General features: G+C 40.1%; 2 protein-coding genes and 1 non-coding gene across 5 annotated transcripts in view; all 3 read left to right on the top strand.

The window, feature by feature from the left end:
• ec (ubiquitin specific peptidase echinus) overlaps positions 1–23810 on the top strand; it is a 54939-nt gene that overhangs the window by 11752 nt on the left and 19377 nt on the right. The window contains exon 1 of one of the 2 annotated variants that reach the window (XM_017086912.4): positions 18861–19615. The exons of the other annotated variant lie outside the window; for it this stretch is intronic. Within the exon in view, the coding sequence (XP_016942401.2) occupies positions 19439–19615 (177 nt within the window). The 5' untranslated portion in view covers positions 18861–19438. Of the gene's footprint in view, positions 1–18860; positions 19616–23810 lie in introns of those variants that run through there. 2 annotated transcript variants of the gene reach the window in all.
• On the top strand, positions 7637–7708 carry TRNAP-CGG (transfer RNA proline (anticodon CGG)). The gene has a single exon. It is a non-coding gene; the product is annotated as a tRNA-Pro (tRNA).
• Positions 8425–12593, top strand: LOC108019160 (solute carrier family 53 member 1). 2 transcript variants are annotated; one of them, XM_017086913.4, is made up of 5 exons: positions 8425–8656; positions 8737–9415; positions 10078–10788; positions 10870–11170; positions 11796–12593. In XM_017086913.4, exons 1-5 carry the CDS (start codon positions 8588–8590, stop codon positions 11995–11997), a joined length of 1962 nt encoding a protein of 653 aa, XP_016942402.2. In that variant the 5' UTR covers positions 8425–8587; the 3' UTR covers positions 11998–12593. The 2 variants fall into 2 exon arrangements, 1 of the variants encoding a protein (XP_016942402.2); XR_011604763.1 differs by lacking the exons at positions 8425–8656; positions 8737–9415 and having other exon boundaries at positions 10056–10788; positions 11796–12197; positions 12278–12592.

The raw sequence follows: 23810 nt of genomic DNA on the forward strand, positions 1-23810 counted from the left end.
GAGGGAAACCTTTAACTGAAAGCACCAAATTTTCGATGGCCTCCAGTTGATATTTGACAACCTTCAATATCATTAGCCGAAATTGTGTTAATTGGCTGCTGAGTTTTGTAGGAGAGTGTGTGCGTCAAGTCGACGATGTGGGCGCCACAAATGCACCATATAAGGTGGCCAACCACCCACTCTATGGTCTTCAGTCTTCAGTTTCTCCGGTCTTTTCAGTCTGCAGTCTCTAGTCCACAGTCTTCAATCTCCAATGTTCAACCGTCTTCCCCTGAGTGGGTTCACTGTCTCCGTTTCAGTTCTCAGTCAAGGCAAACTTTTCACATGGCCAATTGTCGGTTTGGTTGGCCCAAAGCGGAGTGGTTCGTTGGTTCCTGGGTTCTTCGAGGAACCGAGAGCGCCACCCAGTTGCATAAATTTAGTGAGCAACTCTTAATAAACATAAATCTGTATATTAATGATTGCCCTGGCAGTGGCCCCTCCTCGAAAATGGGGTTATGCCGGGGGAATTATGCAAAACCCGAGTTCGTACAACAATTAGTCCGATTGCAACAAGAAATGGGATGTCAGACAAGGGGACCCAGCTCTAGTTATACATACATATGGAGATGAAAGATGAACAAGTTGAAACTTTCCCACTTATCGGTAACACGTTTGCAGATAGATCCCTCAAGGTAAGAACTAAGTAATTTGCTGTGGTGTAAATTGAGCTTGGGGGACTCGAATCGGAATTATTTATGTTTGAAACATGGATTTGAATCTTGGATCACTGGGATAACTATTAAATGATCATCATTCCCATTATAATTTATGAGAATCAATTTCAAACGTATTAGAATTAAGTTAAGTGATTGTACCATTATCACCATCTAAACCAATTTCACAGCCCCATTTGACAGGGATTAATCTCGCATATTACCCATAAATAGTGATGTTTGGGTACTTGATCATCTTCACACCCATTTGCATCCGATAATGGCTTGCCATTGTGTAACTGTCTTCGGGCGTTGCTGTTCAATTATCGATTGGATAAATCTCGATCGCCATGACTCACTTACGACCAGATACAGTAGTTAGCCCCTTCCAATCGACCAGTTCGAATGGGATCGTCAGCGTTTCGAGTAGAAATGGGAGTTGGAAGCTGGGAGTTGGGATCTATGAGTGTTAAGAGTTGGGGGCTTGGAGTTGGGTGTTTGGGGCTTGGGTTCGGGGTTCCGGCGTTGGGATCTTGAGATCTCGAGATCTCGAGGCGAGGCGAGGCCTAGGTGCGGCCACTAACATTAAACTAATTGCACGGACGGCATGTGCTCTTATTTCAGTTTTAGTTCTTACATGGCTGCTGCTTTTGCAACACACGAAATCCAAGGCGTGGTATCAGGCGACACGATATGTGTCGAGGAGTTTACAATCCCAATATAATTTGTTTACAATATATACTTTAAAAATGTGTATTCCTAATATGTATATTTTATATAAGTAATAATTTTGGATTTCATTTTAATTTACTAGAAATACTTTTGTTATTCTTAAATTAATGATAAATGTAAAGAACCCACGGACTTTTGATAAAGTTATCTAATAATCAAACGTAATTTCATAATGAAAAGGATTTAAAAATCTTTTTTAAATAAACCTAAATCTATATTAAAATATTTGAACCGATTCCCAAGAGATTAGTTAAAGTGTGCACCATTTTTATAAGACCTCTTAAAATCAGATATACCCCGACATATCCTCGCACGCAGACAATGCCACATAATGGAAACAAATCAACAAAGACAATGGCAATCAAATGTGGCCAAATAGCGTGGGCCAAGCCCAAAAAAACATTTGTTGACAGTTGCCAGCTTTGATTTCGATTCCATCTACAGATCCATTGTCTATCTTCAAGACAAAGTGATTTGATTGTTTTGGGCTTTCTTCAAGATTGTTGGTCAAAGTCAACAGAGTTTTTTATTTTCCTTTATTTTTTTTCGGGCATTAGCTTCCGCCACAAGTAGCAACCTGCAACATGCAACTAGCAACTTGCAACCTGCAACTGACAAACGCTGAGAACACACCGATGATTCCACTTGATATGCTTTTAATGTGTTTCTTTTGCCGGAGTCGGGGGCACTCAACTGCAACGAGAGACCCTCGGCGACAAAAAACGATATATATACGTAAGCCAACTTATATATATATATATATCAGTCAGGGAAACCTTCAGACGAACGTCTTGGCTCTTTTGTGGTGCCGAGTGCCGAGTGTAATAAAGTAGCTGCAAACAACTTCCAGTCGCACCATTTTCCTGGGCTTCAATTTCAGCGTAGACGGTCAACAATCGGTCCATGATATACATATACCAGGGTCTCGAAAGGGGCTAAGGGCATTATGGGGGAAGTATTATGCTCATAGACTCGCACATCATTTCACAGCTACGACTTCGACTCCAGTTCCAGTTCCGAGACTCGAAGACTTGAGGAGTTGAAGACTCCCCTTAGATTAGTTCACACGATAAGCCAAACAAACGGGTCGGGTCGGCGGATCGAGGGGGTTCCACTTGGTTGGCAACTAATATGAATTTGATATTTATGGCCAAAAGCAAATGATGATTTCCCCGCCGCCTCGACCATTGGCTGTCATTAAGAATGTGAGAAAACTTTCAGGGCAAGTGCGTGTGCCAAAGGTGGCCAAAAAATGGTTATAATATGGGGGTGCGCAAATAAAACCTTTTCCTCCCACAAGTAATACTGCCTACAACTCACTTCAAAGTAATAGTGGTATTTGCATTTACGTTTAAAGTAAGTAAAACAATGCTTGCAAAAAAATTCGAAATTATAGGATAATAAACATGCAGATCTCATTGTTTTACTCGTACTTATAAAAATGGTTAAAAAAATTGTATTTCAAATATTTTGCATTTCCATGTTAAATATTCATGTGGGTTATAAAATAGCATTAAAAATAACACAATACTGAAGTATGGTAAAAATTTATTTTTAAAGTTTTGCACTCCTATGGTTTTGATCACTGCTGTATGCAGATATGTGGGATTTAGGTACACCTGTCGCTGGAGCAGCTGCCAAAAAAAAAGCGAACAGGAAAAAGTTGATCCAAGACGGTTCCGCTCGAAGACGCTGCCTGTGAAAAGAAGAGCTCTTTTGGCCGAAAAGAAGAACGTCTTCGTCTTCGCCTCGACTCCTTTCTGGCTGTAAAGTAAAGTCGAAAGGGGTCTATTCCCCCTCTAAAAACACTGACCAGATCAGTCGGTCTTGTGCATACACATATATGACTCTGTTTAAAAAAGCAGGCAACTTGACAACCAGAATAGGGGTTACAAATGGAAGACAGGTTGCACGAATTAAACTGTTTTGATGGGGGTTTTAATGCTCACATGAGATATTCCAATTTAGTTATTAAGAAAGAGTATATGGGCTGTAAATTTTAATAGACGGATCGGTAAGCTCTTTGTGGTTTTACGATTAAACCGCAAAAACTGATTTAGTTCCTTAATAGGCATTTTGTATTTGGTTTTTGTGAGGGATGTTATGCAAATTTGTAATGCATAGAGGAGCTATTTTGTTTCCGCTATAGATATTTGTTCTGAAATGTATTTTTTTCAAAGTTCTAATAATATTTGTATATAATTATCTTATTTTTGGTTACTTGCTTCAAAGTACTACAAACCCCAAAAGTACTTCAAACCATCTTCCGCATAATGTTACTGTGTATATTTTCCTATAAAGACTGTGCTCGTTAATTGCTGTTCACAACTCATCAAAGCGCCCCCTCTCCCTCAACAAATAAAAAAAATGACAAACTTTATTTAAATTTGGTAATCGTTGGCAGCAAATGTAAAGTCATGAGCACGATGTGTTATTTTTGGCCAACATCATGGTCGGCATTGTTGTTTCAGGGCCAGAAAGCGAATGTTGAGTTGGTATAGCACATATAGCACCCGCATTTCGTATTCCGAATGGAAACCGACCTCTTCGATCTTGTTGCGGTAATTGTGGCAACAACACGGCAACATCATGTTGTTGGCCATTCGAAAGTTGTCCATGAGTTGTCCATGTTCAATGAACCTTTTAAACTGTTACCATTTCTCGTTGAGTCGAGTTCGTGTCCGAAGTCTTTTGTTTCCGAATTGATTTTCTGTGGAAATGTGCGTGGCCAGCCCATGGTAAAATGGTAATGGCAACAAGAAAACGGTAGCCCAAATGGACAGTGTTTTCCGGGTTTTCCCTCACCCAATATATGTCTCAATTAGGCTCCTAATGAAGTTGCCCAGAACGGGAAAATTAATTCCGATTGCAATCCCATTACGAGCTACATTGTAGGCCTCTTATGAATATTTATAGTTCGTTGCATATTCTGCTTAAGCATCAAAGAGTCATTAAGGTTTTTAGCCGAATTCGTAATCAACTGGATGATTATTTCACTTTACTGTGAGATAGAATTTTATGTTTACCCAAATGATATTCTTCTTGCTAATTTTATAGTGCATTAAGGTAATAAAAAATGTTAGCAATTTAACCAACTACAAAATTGTGAAATACAATTCTAATAAGATGTTACTAAATACCCTTAAGTTTTACCAAGTTTTGCATACTATTTCTGAGCTTTCTCTTAACGTTGTGTCATAATTTGTTCATCAACACTGGCAATATTGTTTTCCCCCAACCCTAATGCTTGTGTAATTTCCGTGGTTTATTCAAAATTTCCAAATGCATACGGGATCTCATTAGCTAATCGGTGGATGGTCCAGACCCAAATCAGACGAATCTCATTAGTTTGTTTTCCATTTTGTGCTGAGTTGTCACAGCTGGGGCAATTTGCCTCTAATTGAGACACAATCAATCACAAGGCAACCAAAATCGATTCCAAATTCGAATCGAATCGAATCGAAGCGAGTTGAATTCAAACTCGATCGCTGCACTTCCGCTGAGCCATTGTTGCATTATCAATTAGTCTGCTCGCCGCTTTGTATTTACACGGCATTTACATTTCCATTTACATTTCCGTGGTCAGACGTTGAATCTCGGCCAAAAACCGAACAGAAAACCAAAAATACCTGACTCAGAGATAAAGTAAAGGTGAAAGCGTCGACATTGGCGGCAAGATTAGAAATTCTTCTTCATGTCTCCCTCTTTTCGGTGGTAATTGTAAGTGTAATGGCCATCTTAGTTGTAATTGTTATGGCCGGGCCCAGAATAATGCCCATTTCCTGCCATGTTCGTTGCTCTACCGATTTTTCACTTCTAATTCAATTTCTAATTTGCTGTTTTGCTTTCTTTTCGGCGCCTTACTACGGTCACATAATCATATCAAGTCAAACAGGTTGACCAATTAATGATTCGTGCTTGTAAAAAGTAATAAATGCAATTATTGAATGTTTTTAAGGAAAATATTTATTGAAGTATATAGTTAGTCTCTTTCAGAAGCTTAAATAAATATTTTTTTAGTCGAGAAATACCTTGCCAAACTTTCTAAATCGTATACGTAAGTATTTTCAACAAAAAATGTGACCAAAAGATATTCAAAATGTTTTATTAAGAAATGGCCAAATAATAAGTAACTCACAACCAATTTTAGTGTGATATTAGGATAATGCGAAGACAATTAAACTTTAACATGTTTTTAATGGATATTTTGAATGATCTTAATTAATAAATTCGTGAGTCATAAACTTAGACCACTGTAGCCTGCAGGTGATCAAAAAAATAAATCGCCAGCCTGCGGGACTGGGATTCCTGATCTAGATTCCACATGAAATCGGAATCCAGTGGCGAAATCGAGCTTTGGGCCATGCTTTAAGGCAACTCGGCTTTTATAGTTCCCCAATCTCCGCATCCCGCATCCCGCTTGGCATTGTGTTTGTTTGCTTTTCTTGGGAAATGGAAAAGCGAGAAAAGCGCTGAGTGAATGTGTGGTCTGCTGGGTTTTGTTTAGGCCATTAGCCACCCACAGAATGGAGCTAAGTTCGGTGATTTGGGAACTGGGATCAGAGGGCATTGGAGCAGACCACCCGGGAAAGCGAAAAGAAGAGAACACAGAATTTGGTTTTTTGGGAGGGGAGGGGAAAATCGGATGATTGATGTTCGGGATGTTTGGCAGATAGCCAAGATGGATGATCGGATGTGGATGTGGGTTTGGTCTTCAGATAGCCGATCAGCGATCCAACGATCAGCCAGCCAACGATCAACGCTCAATGGCAGGCAATTCAATTAGCCAATTACGCATTGCCAATTGGCAATTGGCGAGGCACTGACATTTGTAATTACACCTGAGCGATGCCATAATTTGCACAATTGGAGCGCGGAAGTTGCACAAGTTGCGGAGTTCTGGCCAAGATTATAATGCTCTGGTCTGTCAGCGCTGGCCAATTGTGGGCTCAATCAAAACGGAAGTTGGCATTGGGTGGGGACCGCTTCGAGCACTTGGCAAAATCACCTGTAATCTGACCACACCACCTTTGAATATGAACGCTGATATCCACATATACATACATAGTATATCTGTCCCCAACAACGATCGGATGTTATAGCTTCCGTTTTGGCGCCATTCGAGGAGCAGAGGAAGCGATCTTCGATCTTCCCCTCTAATTGATTGATTGCGAAAATTGCAGCAACTGGATCTGGGATCTTGTATCTTCTGGCCAGCAATCGGGGATCCAGTGCGTGAAGATGGGCTTCCTTTCGTTTTCCGCACCCCTTATTTCTTATTATCAGTATTGCGAGTATAGTATTAAAGCTGGATGTGACTCTATAAAGAGAGCATTATTTAAATGCGCTTAATTAATTTTTTCCTCATTTCTCATTTCATTTACTTTATTATTATGTACTATAAAAACCATTTGCATTTGCATAATAAGTATTATTTAGTATTTAATTAGTAAATATATGATGTTACGATCTGTGTTCTGCAGACGAGTATACTAAAGAAAATAGTATAAACCTATATGGTTAATGAATTTGCCTCGCCCCAGTGCAAGAAGAAGGTATTATAGGGTACAAAAATTCGCCTGCCTTGAGAATGGGTCTCCGACCGATCCCCTTAACAATTTGTCTAGCTGCAGGCCTCACCCAGGCGGCTAATTAATTACGAATTCAAGCTGGAATTCCGATTGGCCGCAAAAGGGGCGCTACCCTGTGACCCCAATCAGAACTCAGAGTGTATTAAGTTCTTAAAATGGCTTCGGGTTAAATGCTACAAATTCGAATAAGAGTAACAAATCGATTTGCGGTAGCTGCTGGTTTTTGTGCTTTTTGTCAATTAATTGTCTTACGGCCATAAATTAATTGCTATTGCCACAAGATCTGGCAACCCCGGTTGCGTAATAGTACCCCAAAAGAACAACAATGGGGAGTTCTTGAGAATCTTAAGCCATTCTTTTGTCTTACGTCTTTTTTTTCCAGTTTGCGGTTGTCATTCTAGCGGCACTTTTGTCGTAGGCGTCGGCTGATCGTCACCCTCGAGCGGCCCTCAGAAGACCCACAAGTTCCGAAGAATGAAGAACGAAAAGCGAAGAAAGCATAGTGTAGAATTCTTCTTAGCCATTTTGGCAGTTCGTAATTGCTGCTTTCGCAATTCCAGATTGAAAGCACGGTCTTCCTATCGGCTTTTTCGCCGCTCTCTTTCGCAAGGGGTGTTTGGCTCGTTGGTCTAGAGGTATGATTCTCGCTTCGGGTGCGAGAGGTCCCGGGTTCAATTCCCGGACGAGCCCAAGTTGATAGCTCCTTTTTTTCTTATCTAATATAGTAAAGAATATTTTTTATTTCCTCACAAAGCCTCTGATAAGTCAGTTTTACGATCGTTATCGTGGGCACTATCGCTTCGCTGAGTTGCAATTTTGGGTTCACTCGACGGGAACTCGGTTCTTCGAAGAGTTGGTGTGTTCTCTGGGTAACTGACTCACTTGGTTGGGGATTTTCTGATGGACAGGAAGACGATCCGCGAGGAACAGCGTGCGAACGCATAATGAGATCGAGGAAGTGACTCACAATCGAGGGAAGTTGGGGAACCAGACTTTGCACAAAGGTTTGCCGGCTGGATTATACACAAAGGAAACGCTAGAGTAATTAATTACTGTTTTAAAAATAAATTGTAATTTATCTTGAGGGCTTAATTAATGTTATTAGTTGTATGCAACAAGTTTAATTATCACTGATATCAGGCAAGTTCTCGCTGTTTATATTCATTGGTTTAAGTAATACTAACACTTTAGATATTGCATTTCCAAAGCAATGGATAGGATTAAGTCATTAAACTAAGATAATAATGAATATATATTATTGAATAAATTAATTACTAATTACGAATATTATTTTTTAATTTATTTTCAGGTATGTTTAACTTTGAAATCCATTTACCGTTTGAACCACCTATAAGGTCTGAAAAAAGGTAAGACTTTCTTTGAAGCCAAAATTGGCAAGTTGTGTTATACGAGCATATTTTGGTATGGGGTACAGTTTTAAATGGGAATTCCTAGTTAGGCCAAGGTACTGCCAGGAGAAAGATGTCAGAATTTGTAGAGCCTGACGAATCTAGCTAGCATAAGCTATATAGCAGCCACGCCTTGGGGGCGTGCTTGCCCGTGCCGAGGATGAAGTTTGGCAAGACTTTCGAGTCCCACCTGACGATCGAGTGGCGCCAGCAGTATATGCGATATGCGGTAAGCTGGATAACTGGCTATTTGTGATACGATATATGATATATGGTATATAACCTACACAAACCCCGCCCCCTAAAAAGGATCTCAAGGAGCTGATCAAACAAGGCGTGGAGAACGCCCCCTCGCCGTTAACTTCCGATGACTACGAGGTTCAGGCCTATTACAGGGCCTTCGAGGAGACCTTCCTCACCGAGTGCCAAACGGAATTGGACGGGGTGAACAACTTCTTTCTGGAGAAAATCTTGGAGGCCCGCCGGAAGCATGGCCATCTGAAGCTGCAGCTTTTGGCCTATTCCCGGGTACCCGGACACACGGGCAGTGATTCTTCGCTACTCTCCAATCAACGAGCCGATTCCTCGAGTATTCAAAAGAAGACGATGACCACTCGCCAGCTGAGTTATGCCTATGCCGAGTTCTATCTGAGTCTGGTGCTAATCCAAAACTATCAGTCATTGAATGAGACGGGTTTCCGGAAGATCTGCAAAAAGTACGACAAGAATATGAAATCCGTAGCGGCGGGCAGGTGGTTCGTGGAGAACGTCCTGGTGGCTCCCTTTACGGAAGTACGGCAGTTGCAGCGCATGACCATCGAGGTGGAGGATCTGTATACAGTCCATCTGGCGAACGGGGATCGGTCGTTGGCGATGGAGAAGCTCCGGGTTCCGCCCCTGGGAGAGCCCACTCCGCCGGCGATGGTCTTCAGGGCGGGAATAGCCCTTGGGATGCTTATCATGCTGCTCCTGGCCACCGCGATAAGCTGTAGGTTGTTGGTATTGCAATGGGTTGACCTCATCGTCTTGGGTTTGATTTTCCCGTTCCCCATTCCTCATCCCCCAATGCCCAGTAAAAATGCTCAGGTTTTCTTATCTCCTATAGATATCTTTATAGGTTCGCAATCTAAGACACAGGTTTTATAACATTTCACAACCGATCTAAGTTGTTCGGTTTCTGTTTTCTAGTTCTCTTACGTAATCTCCTCCAGAAATCTCTTTAGTTATTTCTTGAGTTTCCTATTTAAGCCGCCCTTTTACTGGGTATTGCTGCACTGATAAAAAAAATGTAGTAAATGCATTAATTTTATGATTAGATTAAATAATTTCACTTTAAATATTAATTTAAAATAGGAAAATATAACATTTAAGAATTATAGTTAATCAATTGAATTAAAATTTAAAACTCAATTATTTCTTATAAAATTAAAAAAAAAACTGAATTAAATGTTTTTATCGAATTTCAATATGGAAATTTTTAATTTAAGTATAATATTTGACTTAGGGACTTTAAATTTTGATTTTAAAATCAAATTCTTTTTTATTAAATTAAATAATGCTTAAAGTTTTATCAGTGTGGCCTGTAGGATATATATACCAGGGTACCATTTGACTTCCCTTGCTCCCATCCCATCCCATCCCCAATTGTAGACTGGAAACGAGCTCCGTCAGAGGACGATACCCCGGGTCTGATGCGCCTGTACCGCGGTCCCTTCACCTGGGTGATCTTCAACTTCTACATGGCAGCCAATGTGGCCGGATGGCAGCAGGCCGGGGTCAACCATGTGCTGATCTTCGAGATTGACCCCCGGAGTCACCTGCAGCCGGCCACCTTCCTGGAGATCGCCTGCACCTTCGGGATCCTGTGGGCCCTGTCCATGCTGGGGTTCCTGCACCACAAGTCCATGGGCATACCGGATCCCTTTGTCTTCCCACTGGCCCTCATCCTGATCATGGTGGGTCTGCTGGTGGTGCCGCTGCCCGTGATGAACTGGCCCGCTAGGTGGTGGACCATTAAGTTGGTGGGTCGTGTGATCACCGCACCGCTGCACTACGTTGGTTTCGCCGACTTCTGGATGGGTGATCAGCTCAATTCGCTGGTCACCTGCATTGTGGATCACTATTATATCGTGCGATTCTATGCGATAAGTTGGCTGCGATACGAACGGGTCCACAACTGCTTCGAACCGGATGTGATTGTACCGATAACAATGTGTTTGCCGGGCTGGTTTCGATTTGCCCAGTGCTTGCGGAGATTTCGGGACAGTGGTTCCAAGTCGGTGAGCTATCTGATCAATGCCGGGAAGTACTCCACCACATTTCTGGTGGTCCTATTCGCCACGCTGCGCCGCAATTCGGAGGGTAATGGTTGTCCCAAAAAAAAATAGGATGGGATCCTAACTCAAAGCACAAGTCCTGAAACCCTGAAACCCTCGCCCGCAGGTGAATATGCCAATACGTTCAGTAACCCGTACACCTGGCTATTCCTCGCCAGCTGCGTGGTGGCCACCGTCTATTGCTATTTGTGGGACGTCATCCGGGACTTTGGACTGTTCACCATAATGCGAGGAGAGCGTATTTTCCTGAGGAAGCAACTGGTCTATCCGCAAGCATTCTACTACTTCGTGATCGTGGAGAATCTGGTGCTGCGGCTCTTCTGGGCCGTGGAGTTCGCCATTCTGTACCACAATCTTATGACCCCCTATAATATAAAGACCATCAGCAGTATCCTCGAGATCACCAGGTGAGAGCGGGGGGGTTGCAGGGGATAACCGCGTTACTAGAACTGCAAACACCACTATTGATTTATTTTGGAAAAACGCCTTTCATTTCGAAGCAGTTGCTTAACTTTAATTTCTATGATTGTTTAAAAGGCCTCCGTAAAATGTATTTATTGTTATAGATTATTATATTATACAGCATTAATGTTCATTTTTTAAATTTGTAAAGGATATCAAGGAATTGAATTTTTAAAGATTTTTTTTCCATTCTGAAAATGTTTATTTCAGTTAATCAGTTTGAATGTCATTTTAATTGTGATTATAAAACTGTTAAGGTTTTTTATTTCTATAAGCATACTTAGACAAACTTAAGGTAATATTCTCTTCTACATGTAGAAAAAAAAAAAGAAAGTAAAATAAAAGTAGAAAAAGAATGGAAAATTAGAGGTTAAATCCTACTTTTAATTTAACAAGCGGTCGTTCAAACGTTCCGTATCTTACTAAACTTCCCTTAATAATTAAATAATAATTTATTATACTGACAAAAAATTCTAAATAAGAGGAGGGCGTTTTTCCAATAAACCAATTGAGGTGGTGAAACAGCGTGCGACCCCGTTTTGTTGAGTGTATTCTGCCCCCTGCCCGCAGACGCTTCATTTGGAACTACGTGCGGCTGGAAAACGAGCACTTGTTCAACTGCGGAAAGTTCCGTGCCACCAGGGAGATCCACTTGGCCGCCCTGAATCCTCGCCAGGAGCGAATGCTGGAGAGCATGATGGACGAGACGGATGGCGTGAGCAACCGGCGCAAATCGAAGGAGCGCATTCGCCTGGGGAAGGAGTACTTCTAGCGGCAGCTGCCGATCTGCATTTAATACCTCCTGAACTCGGAGCTCCCCCTGCAATTCTCCATCGGTCTTTAATGGTCCGTCGTCGTCTTTAATTAATTCATTTGTGCAAAAATACAAGTCAGATGGAAAGACAGAGCGGCTGGAGAAAGGGAGCACGAGGAGCACGCGCCAAACTGGTTGACCAGCTGCACCCAAAAGTGGTAACTCCCCCCGGGACTGACTCCCTTCTCCACACATACTCGTATGTGAGCATATATATAGATATATATCGCCCGATCAGGTAACAATTGTCATTGCTGGAAAAGAGGAGCAGAGGAGCCGGGCAGAGAGGTAAATATCCTCGTGGCGAGCTCCCGATCACGGATCGCCATCGCCATCGAACAAGCTGTTCGACAATCTCTTAATTGACTCGCATCGAGCTTTGATTGGCCTCGTAATTAGCCAGGGAGAGGAAGAGGAGAAGGAACCCGAGGATGATCACCGATCACCCATTCTAAAACCATTCTAGTCCGGAGAAAGGCATTCGAATGGAAGAAATGTTTCGGTTTCATATTTTGTACATCCCGCTTTGTATATAAAATATTGACTGGTTGAAATTCGTGGCATTTTTTTTAAGAAAAGCTGGAAAATATAACTTTTTAAATTAAATATTGAGGTCTTTTTTCATTATACATACAATTCCTGCACATTTTTGGGATTGTTACAACCAATATATTTAATTTTAAGCTGGGAGTAATGCACAATAAGAAAATTATACTAACTTATCTAGAATCTGAATACTTTTAGGATTTGTTGAAAGGTTAGGCCCAACCTTATAAAAAATACCGCCCTTTAAGGATTTGTTGAGAGTTTAATTTCAACTTCTTTAAGAAGTTTATTTTATAAAGGCTCTTGTGTCTGAAATCCCCAGAGATTCAAGACTTATGCCTATTGTTGCAATGACTGTAAAACCTTAAATAAGAAGCTTATCTAAGAGTTAAGGATGCTTAGGCGACCTTTTGTTTGGGTATTAAAACCCTAAGGCATAAGCCAGAACAAAGGCTGACTCCTAAAGAATTATCTCGATCCTTTTTCTCTGGTTTTTTCCTTCGTGTAAGTTGATACGCAATCAAATTCTTTCATTTGGGGATCATCGAAGCGAAGAAGAAGGCAATCAGGCCTCGATAACTGAACACACTTGGAAAAAATTGAGAGTTTATTATGGTTTGAGACAATTTGATTCTCACTAAACATGGGGTAACATTAAATTTATTTGTTTTTAGAATTTAAAATGGATTCAATCAAAGTCCAACTGTTTCTACTCTGGGAAAGATGTAGGTTATTGAAGGTTATATGTTTCGAAGCTTGTAAACATTTTTCTTGATTTTTTCTGACTGCAACTTATCTTTCACTTGAAGCCAGTCTTCAGTGGCTGACTTGAGCACGAGTCAAACATAAATTTACCATTGACTTGTTGATGCTGCTGCTGCGGCCGATGTTGCTGCCGTTTGTGCAGCAGTTGCTGATGTTGCTGCTGTTGCTGGCAATGGCAACTGCAATTTATGCTGCTTGTCGCGACTCGCGACGCCGGCAATGTCTCCAGAGAAAAGCGGAGAAAGGGAGACACGGCGGCTATTATTAATTGCTGCCGCTGCTGACGATGTTGCTGCCGTGTCAATTAAGCTGCCTGCACAGCAGCAACATTGCAACACTGCGGTATATGCTGCAGTTGCAGTTGCTGTTGATCTTGGTACAGTTGGCCGCGCTGCACACGCGCCAAAAGCAGACCAAAACAAACAAATAGACAAACAAACGAGCGAAGGAACCAAACCAAACCAAACCAGACGAAACGAAACCAAACAAACAAATAAAAGGCAAACGGGCAAACAAATCCAATGTGCGAGTACGAGTTCGAGTACCAGTACTCAGGCAATCCCATCCGAAACGATTGGAGCCTGGCCAAGAGGCGACAACCACTGGCCAAACAAGGCCCAAACGGCTTGGAGCCAAGTTTTCTGCCAAGAGGGTAGCTCCTTCACTTTGGGACTATGTCTTGAGTAAATCAATTGCACAAAAATGGAATTAACTAAATCGGAGGGTTTTGAAAATATTTTTTTTAAAACTATGTCTAGAGCCATATGTTTTTTTGTTTTTTTCTTGAGTATTTAAAATGATAAAAAAATACTAATATATTTTTAATATATCTCTCTTTGGTCAAATTTACCAATAGTTAAATGATCCCTACCCATCGAAGTGTAAATAGATACAACTTACGATACGATTACCATGCTATAAGATATAGTAAACTTTTTTCATAGTAACATAACTATCTGTATTCGTTAATTTTAACCATAACATTAGTTTGTTATGGTTACTTATAAATTATGCTTTTAGATTTATTATTAACTTCATATTTAAGACATTACTTTTTTAAACTGACTGAATAGGAAAAATTCTATTTATTATTTTTAATTGTTCCTTTAAAAATTAGTGAACTCCCCAACTGCTTATAATTCTTAGCCATGCGTATGTGATGATTTATGATCACTTCTTCTTTCCTGCAATGTGAGTGCCCTCAGTGGGCAATGTCCAACTTTGGGCATATAGCTAAATATATATGTGGTTCCACACATGTACCTCGGTACTTAGATGGCCAACTGCAATTGCCTTTGGCTGTTGTTTACTATTTGTTACCTCGTTGTGGCTGGAAAATGGCGCGCAAACAACAAACTGGCGTACAAAGTCCAAAAAACTGATCTTAACTTGGCTTTAGCCCTTTTTCAGCCAGCTGAGCTTGATGGCCAGCTCGTGCTAAATTTAGCCAAGGAGCAGGACATGTTGGTGGGGCCAAGAAGGGTCTTCCCCCGCGAAGAAGAAGGAAGAACCAGTTTGGCCAGCTCTGGCTCCTTTTCCTGGTTTCGAGTTTTATGTGCGCGCGCGCGATGATCCCTCGTTGGCCCCCCGAGAGCCCCTTTTGGAACCCTTCCTTTGGAACCCCCTTCGGAACCCCCTTCGAAACCCCCCTCGAAACCCCTTTTATGGAGCAGCACGCGTCCATAAGCTCGATATCTCCGATATCCCCGCTTTTTATCGCCACTTCTCTTGGCCGCAGCGGGGATTTCTTCTGACGCAGCTCATAAATTTATGTGGCAGCCTTTTGATTGCCTTTATGCTGCCGTTTTTTCTCTCTCTGTCTTCCCTGTTCGCTTGTTAATTTGTGCACATAAATTGGCTGGCAGCCAAGTTCTATAACCGAGTCCTAAATACATATACATACATATCCCCCTGCTTTTACGATCACTTGTCCAGCTTTATCTTCGAAATTTTAGACAACCAGCTGCCCTTTTTTCGGGCTTTAGTTTCAGCTGCAAGGACTTTTTAGTCCTGCCAATGCAGCTGGATTTCAAATTGGTACAAGTACCAAGAACGTGCCAGGTATTTTCGATCAGCAGAAAAAACAGTTCAAGTTTTGGGTAAAATTGCAGCTTTCCTTCCTTACCAGGAGTTAAAATGTAAATGGTATAAAAAACTGAACTTTAATTTCCGTTTAATATTTAAAGTTATGGTTAGAATTAAGTGGTAAGCTAGTGGCTGGTACATCTCAGCCAATTATTTTTGATGGGCAGATAACAAATATCAAAGGTGTTGCTTAAGTTGCCGTTTACATAACTAACCAGTAGTTAAATATTAAAGGTAAATTTCAAAGATATGGTTATAATTAGATCGCAAGCTAGTTGTTAATATACCTCAAATTAGATCGCCACAAAATGAATAAAGGTTTGGGTTAAATTGCAGTAAACATACCTAACCAGGAGTTATACATTTCAGGTTGAAATTTAATTTTGTGTTCAAAATTTAACCGTAAGTTAGATGCTGGTATATCTCAGCCATTTATTTTTAATCAGCAGATATAAATTGTTATAGAATTGGGTAAAATTGCAGTTAACATACTTATCCAAGGGTTATAAGTTACATACAATTAACAAGCTGTATTTTAATTACAGGTTAAAATTTAAGGTTATCATTAGCAAAAAATCCTCAGAAAGATTTATTAGTTATATCTCAGCCAATTATTTTTGAGCTACAGAAAGAAAGAATTAAAAGGCTTGGGTTAAATTGCTATGAACATACTTAACCAGGAGTTATACATGCCAGGTTGTAATTTAAAGTTATGGTTAGGATTAGATCCCAAGCTAGCTGCTGGTACTATATATCTCAGCCAATTATGGTACATTGTTGCCCCAAGATTGAGCTTAAAACTGTTTTTCTTGGGGTATGTTCATTGGAAGTCAGGGAGTGGATCATTTTCTGCTTATCCCCGGGCACCCACTGACCACCCAATTCTTGGCCAACAACTCAGATCTAACTCCACCTGCTTTATTAGCATTAACTAGGCGAAACGGAGTCGATTGGGCAACCGACTAATGTAGATCAGCTATTACGAAGTTGCGGTGACTGGAGGCGACCTTCCTCCCATTTCCAGCCGGCCACGCCCCCACTGCGCCCAGTTTTGGCCTGGCCATAATGAGCTGAGTGATGTTGGCCGTTAGCGGTTGGCAGCATGGAAAATTGCAAATTATTATGACGGGGGAGAAGTTGCAAATGTTGGATTTCTTTTTACGAGCGAGCGGGGGAAATCGAAGGCGACAAGTGATTTTGGCGAATCGGCAGCTGCGGCAAATGAATTTAAATTTAATTAGCCAACCCAGAAAACAGCAGGTGTTTGTGTGTTTTTACAATGTGAGCCATAAGAATGCCAATGTAATTGCCACAATCTGTTGCCGGTTGCTGCACGATCAGCAGCTACACACAAAATTATGATAATTGTCAACGTTTGAGCCGAATTTGCAGTTGTCAGTTGGGCTTGTCAACTTAAATGTGGGGAAATCACAGAGAGATCGACAAGAGTTCTCAAAATTATGCAATAACAAACAGAAAGCTCGTTTAAATTAAGTCAATATAGTAGCTGGGATTTGAAATTGTGATTCGTTTATCAATGTTTAAATTAAATAAATACTTGGTTGTATAATTTTCAAAAATGTTTATATTATTCAACTTCTTTTAAGGTCTCCAATAACACAACGTTTTATAAAGAAGATCTGCAGTGTAATAGTCAATTGAACTGAAAAATGGAATATATTAAGCCAAACATATGTATCTTGGAAATGCGAAATCCTAAAACCGAAAAAATGTGTCATATTTCTATTTCATAAAAAGTATCCCAATTATGATTAATTAATGGGGATGGGTTCATTTAATTATATTAATCCATACATATCTTTAGATATCTATCTCATTTTTAATAAGAAATTCAAAATCCTAAGACCGAAAAAAGGTGTCATATATTTTATTAAAAAGTATAGCCAAATTATGATAAATTCATGGAGATGGTTTCATTTTCTTCTCTCTGCACCCATGAAAAAGGGGTCTAAGGGTAGGGGGGATAAGTCCCTAAGAGGCTTTTGGCCATCTCGCGTCTTTTGTTTAATGATAAGCTCCCATCTTGAAAGGCGCGCTTGGCTTGGCTTGGCTTCGATCTCTGATTTTCGAGGCTTTTGGCGCGCAATATTCTCCTGACTGCCCCGAGTGCCACATAAACAAGGCTTCTCCGCGGAATCGACGAAAAGCCCCGGAGAAACTGGCCCCCAAAACAAAAGCTAATGGGCCATGAACCAAAAAGGAGAAGTACGAAAAAAATAAAAGAGAAGATGATCAAGAAGAAGCAACCTCAGCCTCCAGGTCTGCAGCATCACGAGCATATTATGTATGTAGTATATGTAGTATACCTTCTTTATAGGAAGGTATACCATCACCACCACCAGCATCTGCCCCCGCAACTGCCACGCCCCCCTCCTGCCACAGCCCACTTTGGCAACCTCAATAACAATATGTTTTGTTATTGTTATTCGCGTTTCTCTTGGTTTTCTGCCTTTTTGGCTGTTGCACGTTGATTTTGGGAACAGCAACGGCGACTGCGACTGCGACAAAACTCGTTAAGTCTGAAAACGTGTTTTTTTCGCTTGCTCTGTACCTTTTTCTCATTTACGTACTTTTCTGTCTTTCTGTTTTTATCGTTTTTTTCTGCTTTTTTCGTTTTCTATGCTGATCTTTACAACCGCCATTTTGTCTTTGGTCTCCAGTTCGAAGCAAGCAGTGCTTTGGAGATTTCTGGTTTTCGTATAAGACCAACTTGGTCTCCGTCTCCCAAGCTCCAAGTTGGCTTGGTATAAAAGTTCATTTGCCGGGGGAATTGTTATTGAGAGAAAAGTTCCCATCGTATTGAGAGAATATTTGCTTGACTCAGGGGTAATTTTCTCAACTATGTCTTAAGCTTTGCTCAGAATTTCGAACTTGGCTTGGGGAAATTTACTAAACATTGTCAGATTTTATAAGGAGTTTAATAGGTTCTTTAAATAATATACAACCATATATGTTTACATTTATATTTTTATCTATATATATATTTTATATATATATTTTAATGCATCTCGTCAAATTAATTAATTTAAATTTAAGAATTTGATGTCGGAATAAGAAGTTTTAAATGAGCATAAATTACTTACTTCGGCCAAAAAATAGAAATGTTATATTATGAGCAAATTAATTTGTAAATATTCAATGATAGCTTAAATGCTTGTATATTATTTATTTTATTATTATTTTGCACATTTTAAATATTTTAGTGATTAAATAAAAACCCGCCCAGAAAATTACCCTGATTTTAATGCAGCACCCAAAAGTAGGCAAGCAATTCCCCGATTTCCCTGCTCACTTTGAAAATATCCCAAAAGCGCGAGAGCGAGGTAATTTCCCACTTGAGCCGCCGACTTCGAAGCGGGGAAATTGTGGTTGCTTGGCGTCGAATGTTTAGTGTTGTTTGCGCTCTCAACTCCGAAAGACGTTGGCTCAGTTGCCGTCGCAGCTTCAAACAAAACAACTTTTTTTTTTTTGGTTTAAAAACAAACAAAACAATTTTGTTCCAAAAGCAACAAAGAAAACAATTTTTTTTGTGAAACCAAACGTGTAGAAACAATTTTTTTGTGAACTGTGTGGTACTGCAAACAGAAGATTAATCAAGGGAAATCAAAAACAAAATATACTCTAAGAGCCCAGTTGCTCTTTAAAGCCGTCTTCTGAGTGTGTGCGTGTGTTTCTGTGAGCGTGACATTAAAGCCAAAAGAGCCACAATAACAACAAATGGTGGCTAAGCTGTGGAAAAGCCAAAAGACCTAAAGAAAAAACCCAGCTAAGTGAACGCAAACAGGTGCGAAAAGCACAAAAACTACAAAAAGGTACGAGAAGAAAACGAAGAAGTTGCCCAAGAACTCAAAAAGGGTTGCGGCAACTTCCCTTGCTGGCTTCTTCTTCTTCTTGTTTTTCCCATTTTGCGGAAGTTGTGGAGGTACCAAAAAAACACAATGTGCTGAAAAGTTCTCGAGGGGAAACCGAACAAACCATCAATATGGACACGGTGGCCATTAAAACTTCGCTGCCACATGCCCCATTGGCGGGGCAACAACAATTGCTGTTGCAACAACAACCTCAGCAGACAACAACAGCGGCAACAACAACAACAAATGCCCAAACATCGGCTATCAATGCCAAAAACAACATTGGCGCATTCTTTCAGACCTGCAAGGTAAGATACCCAAAAAAAAAAAAAAAACTGTTTAATCAACAAATGAGGTCATTTGGGGTCAGCTGGAAAAAAGAACAAAACCAGAACCACGAAACGCAATCATAAAAAACATTTTCCGTCTATGAAAACTGTCAACTTGGCCATTAAAAAACCACCAAAAGAATACGTATCTTTCCCCATCTAACTATCGTTCTCTCTTTCCCTTTTCTGGGAAAAGTAAGAAATTAAAACGCGACTGCAGTTGACAAAAGCCACAAAAGTGTAACATTTTTCGTTGTAGGCGCACTTTTAATTGTCTCTATAGGTGAAGCGGACCCTCCAAAAATAAATATAACTAAATTGTGGCAGGCAACAGGGCATGCAATGATGCAGAGGGGTTGAAGATATAGAACGAGAGAAAGGTTCTGTAAGGGAAAAGGTATATAAAAGATCAGGCTTCTGGAAACTAGTAACCTTGGAATACCCAAAGACAGGTCATAGTCATAAATATTTTATTATTATAAGCTATTGATCCTTGGAATTGGAACCCAAAAAGTTCCTGGAATTGTATTGAAGACCATAAACTCAGGCAATAAAGAAAGGGCTCAAAATATAAGTCGTCGAAGAAATCCCCAGAAGATATTATCCTGATGATTAAAGCAGAAGATCCTAATCCTATACTATAGCTTACTATCCTATAGTCTTGATACAGCTAATAATAGTTGGTAAGTCATCAGAACTTTATAGAAAGTTTACAAGGGAAAGGAAATCTAAAATATGATATTATAAACATTACTTCCTTAAAAATATATTATTACCAAACCTATCACGTGCCAAATGGATTGCTAATTCAAAACGATACGATCTTGGAAATGATCGTGCAAATTAAGCAAATTATGATCTTTGATGATCGAGCTATCATCATGCGGCACAGGGGATGATTAAAAACGGCATCTTTCAATGGTGAGGTTGTCGAGCGATGGCATAAAGTGCGGATGTGTCGCATAAGACGATCATGTAACGGTGGACCTTACTCAACCCCACCCAAAAACTTGCGAGCCCGTGAAAGAAAAACAAACACGGCAAAAGTGAGGCGTTTATAAGGCGACCAGTTCCATTTACGCCGCTTACATAATCGAAAAAAGCGAGTACTGTGACTATAACTATAACTGTGACTGTAACTAGTATATGTAAAATGGTAACAGTACTTGAATACACCAAGAAAAAAGTATTATTTATTTTAGGTTATCATATTTTAATATGGGGATTTATATTTCCGGTCTTCTATATCTAAAACATATGTGCTACAATGTGATACAATATTATAGTCTTAGTATTTTTGTGGGATTAAAGATAGAAAATATATATAATCTTCTATAAAACGTTAAACTTTGCAATGGATGTATGACACATAAACAAATCCAAAGGGACTTACAATTTCTTTGGGTGTGCAGGCGAGGGTTGATCGATGGCTTATGCCATATCCTGGCTCACTCAGCGGGACGGCACTTGAGCCTGCCGCAGATCGGATCAGATCTAAGCCCCCGATGAGATCCCTTTACGGGACCTTTGTTTCCCGGTTGCCGTCTATTCAATATATGAGCGTGACACAATAATGCTGGGAGATCGGAGGAAGGGATCTGTGTATATCCATAGAGCTCGAGCTGAACTACCTGCTCTCCTCTTCTACCTGTCACGCTGCCAGTTTGTTGTTTATCCTGGGAAATATCTAAATGCTTGTGCAACTGTTGCTACTCCTATTCCGATCCCATATACCACATAGCATATACTATAGAGCATATCCCCTATCCAGTTTCCCTTTCCCTCGTGTTGTTGTCACAAGTCTCGTTAAACATTTCGCTTTAATTTAATTGAATTTCCTCCGCCGACGTGCTCTTGTTGTTTTTTCTGTTTAACTTAATTATGTCAGTCAGCGCGTTGCAAGCATTAACCCTAACGTGCCGCAATTGTTTTACGCTCGAGTAAGAGACTCACACGGGCGGTGGAAGAGGGGGATTTTTAGGGGGGTACTGCAACTTCGGGAGTGGGTGGTTGTCTCCTTGAAGCGCGGAAGTGACACACAGCTAAAAACAAAGCCACTGCAGCCATCTCGCTCGTGAAAAATATTTCACATTTACCTATAAAGAAATTCCACATGAATAAAACTAGTATGCTAATCAATTCGAATGAGGCTGCGATTGATTCGAAAACGGGGTGGGGGTGCTTCAAAGTGCACTGATAAAAATATCTAAGCCTTTTATATAGTATGTATTTTATTACAGTTTTTTTCGTAATGCTCAATCAAAGTTATATTGGTCTAATCGAATTTTAAATGTAGACTTAAACTCCAATTGAAATGTATTAAGGTTCAATATAAAGTTCACAATATTAGCAAACAAGGCTGGTTAAATAATTTCTCAAAAATACTGGTTTTATTTAAAACCTTTGGGTATTACAAGAAATAAAATTATATTATACTATTATTTATTTTTATTAAAGTTAATCCATTTGAATCTTTCTTTAAGTAAAATCGGGTCTTGAAAAAAAATAAAACACTATGTAGCTTATATGTTTTCAGTGTCCAATTCACAGTCTTATCCATTTTTATCAGTGTAATATATGGTGGTTTGGGGGCCTTAACAACAACAGCAAATATGCGCAGCTGCGGCGATCGAACAAATCTCGATGTTGCTAACCAGCAACAAACATCCGAAGCCGCAGCAACAGGTTGAGCATAAATTATGATCAAAGTTAAAATATTTTTTCAATTTACCCGTCTCCTCTTCTTCTTCTATGGCCGACTTATAGCCGTATAGTTGTTGCTATTGCTTTAAAGGGAAATTTTTTTGGGCATTTATTTGGTTGGTTTCGTTTGGTAACTTTCACAAGCACATTTATTCGTTCGTTTGTTGGTCAAAAGAAAGAAAATAGTGGCCAAATAAAGTTAGGGAGGCAGCGGGAAAGGGGGTGTGGCAGTTTTCCCTGGCAGTTTGTCGCCTAAGTCATTGGTTTTTCGTCTTTGGTTTCGCAGCAAGTTCTTCTTCAGCTTCATCTTTCAACTGCTGGCCCACAAAAGCCGCTTATGTAACCAAAAATCAGACTGTCAAGTCATGGCAAAAGACTAAGTGATTCGCCTAAAAATGGCCGAGATGCGGGAGATACGAAAAGTGGGGAAAAAGATTGGGCAAAGGTTGGTAATACCGAAAATAGGTTGTTAGAGAAGAGTAGCACATACATACATTTGTATTGAAACATGAGGCATTGTTAAGTTTCTTAAAAAGATAATATTTTCTAGTTTAAGTTATATGAACATATAATCTTCTCAAATTACAAACATTGTAACCATTCCCAAACTAGTCTTGAAACATATTATTACTTTTTTAAAAGACATATGAAGATTGGAACTGACGCTTACCTATAAATCTCAGTTAATTTTCCATTTCAATCGTATACGTTCTTATATGATTGCATGTTTGCATCAGTAGAACTTGTCACGATTTTCCCCATCTGTCACTTGTCGTGGATCCATCAGATGGCCATATATCACCGCCGGAATGACCTGTGGACACCCACAAAGTCCGATGGCTGCACATAAACCGCCCTCCACTTCGTTCCACTTCCGCTGGAGAAACACGTGGGCCGTCCCACCGAACCAACGAACCACTTAACCACTGGAACCACCCACATATAGCAGCCAATATAAACTAAGCTGGATTCGATTTTTGTTTTTCCCGCCCAATTGAATCACTTTACATCTTTACATCTTGACCATTAAAATGTGTGGGTTGCCAATGGGCGTGGGTCAGTAGCTTTAGTTTAATCAGCCGATTTAGTAGACTCAGTAGCACGTGCTAAGCGTCATCTTCCGGTTGTCAGAGGAGGAAAAACAGAAACAGCAACTTAGGAAGAAAGAAAGAGGGGTCCCACTAATGACTTCCTATTTTGGTGAACTTGTCAATCCATCGATGGGGGATTAATTAGCCTGTAAATGCCCAAAAAGACAGGAAATAATTTCCTTTTCTCCGCTTTGTGCATTTTATCTACTTTTCACCTCTTCTTTTGTATTTCCTATTTGGTTCTGGGTCTTCCTGTCCCTCCACCAATAAAACTTGATTTATTTGATCTTTTAATACTTTGTATATCATATTGCCTTCTAAGACAAATCTAGGACATACATGTTGTTGATATTAGGGAATTTGGTTTTATCGTGTAAATT

The sequence above is a fragment of the Drosophila suzukii genome, chromosome X, assembly GCF_043229965.1.
Source record: "Drosophila suzukii chromosome X, CBGP_Dsuzu_IsoJpt1.0, whole genome shotgun sequence".
NCBI lineage: Eukaryota > Metazoa > Arthropoda > Insecta > Diptera > Drosophilidae > Drosophila > Drosophila suzukii.

Bases quoted from the DNA above. Each gene is read 5' to 3' on its own strand.
- LOC108019160 (XM_017086913.4), top strand. From the start codon at position 8,588: ATGAAGTTTGGCAAGACTTTCGAGTCCCACCTGACGATCGAGTGGCGC. The intron at 8,657-8,736 runs GTAAGCTGGATA...CCCCCTAAAAAG, and splicing joins AGCAGTATATGCGATATGCG to GATCTCAAGGAGCTGATCAA. The intron at 9,416-10,077 runs GTAGGTTGTTGG...CCCCAATTGTAG, and splicing joins CCTGGCCACCGCGATAAGCT to ACTGGAAACGAGCTCCGTCA.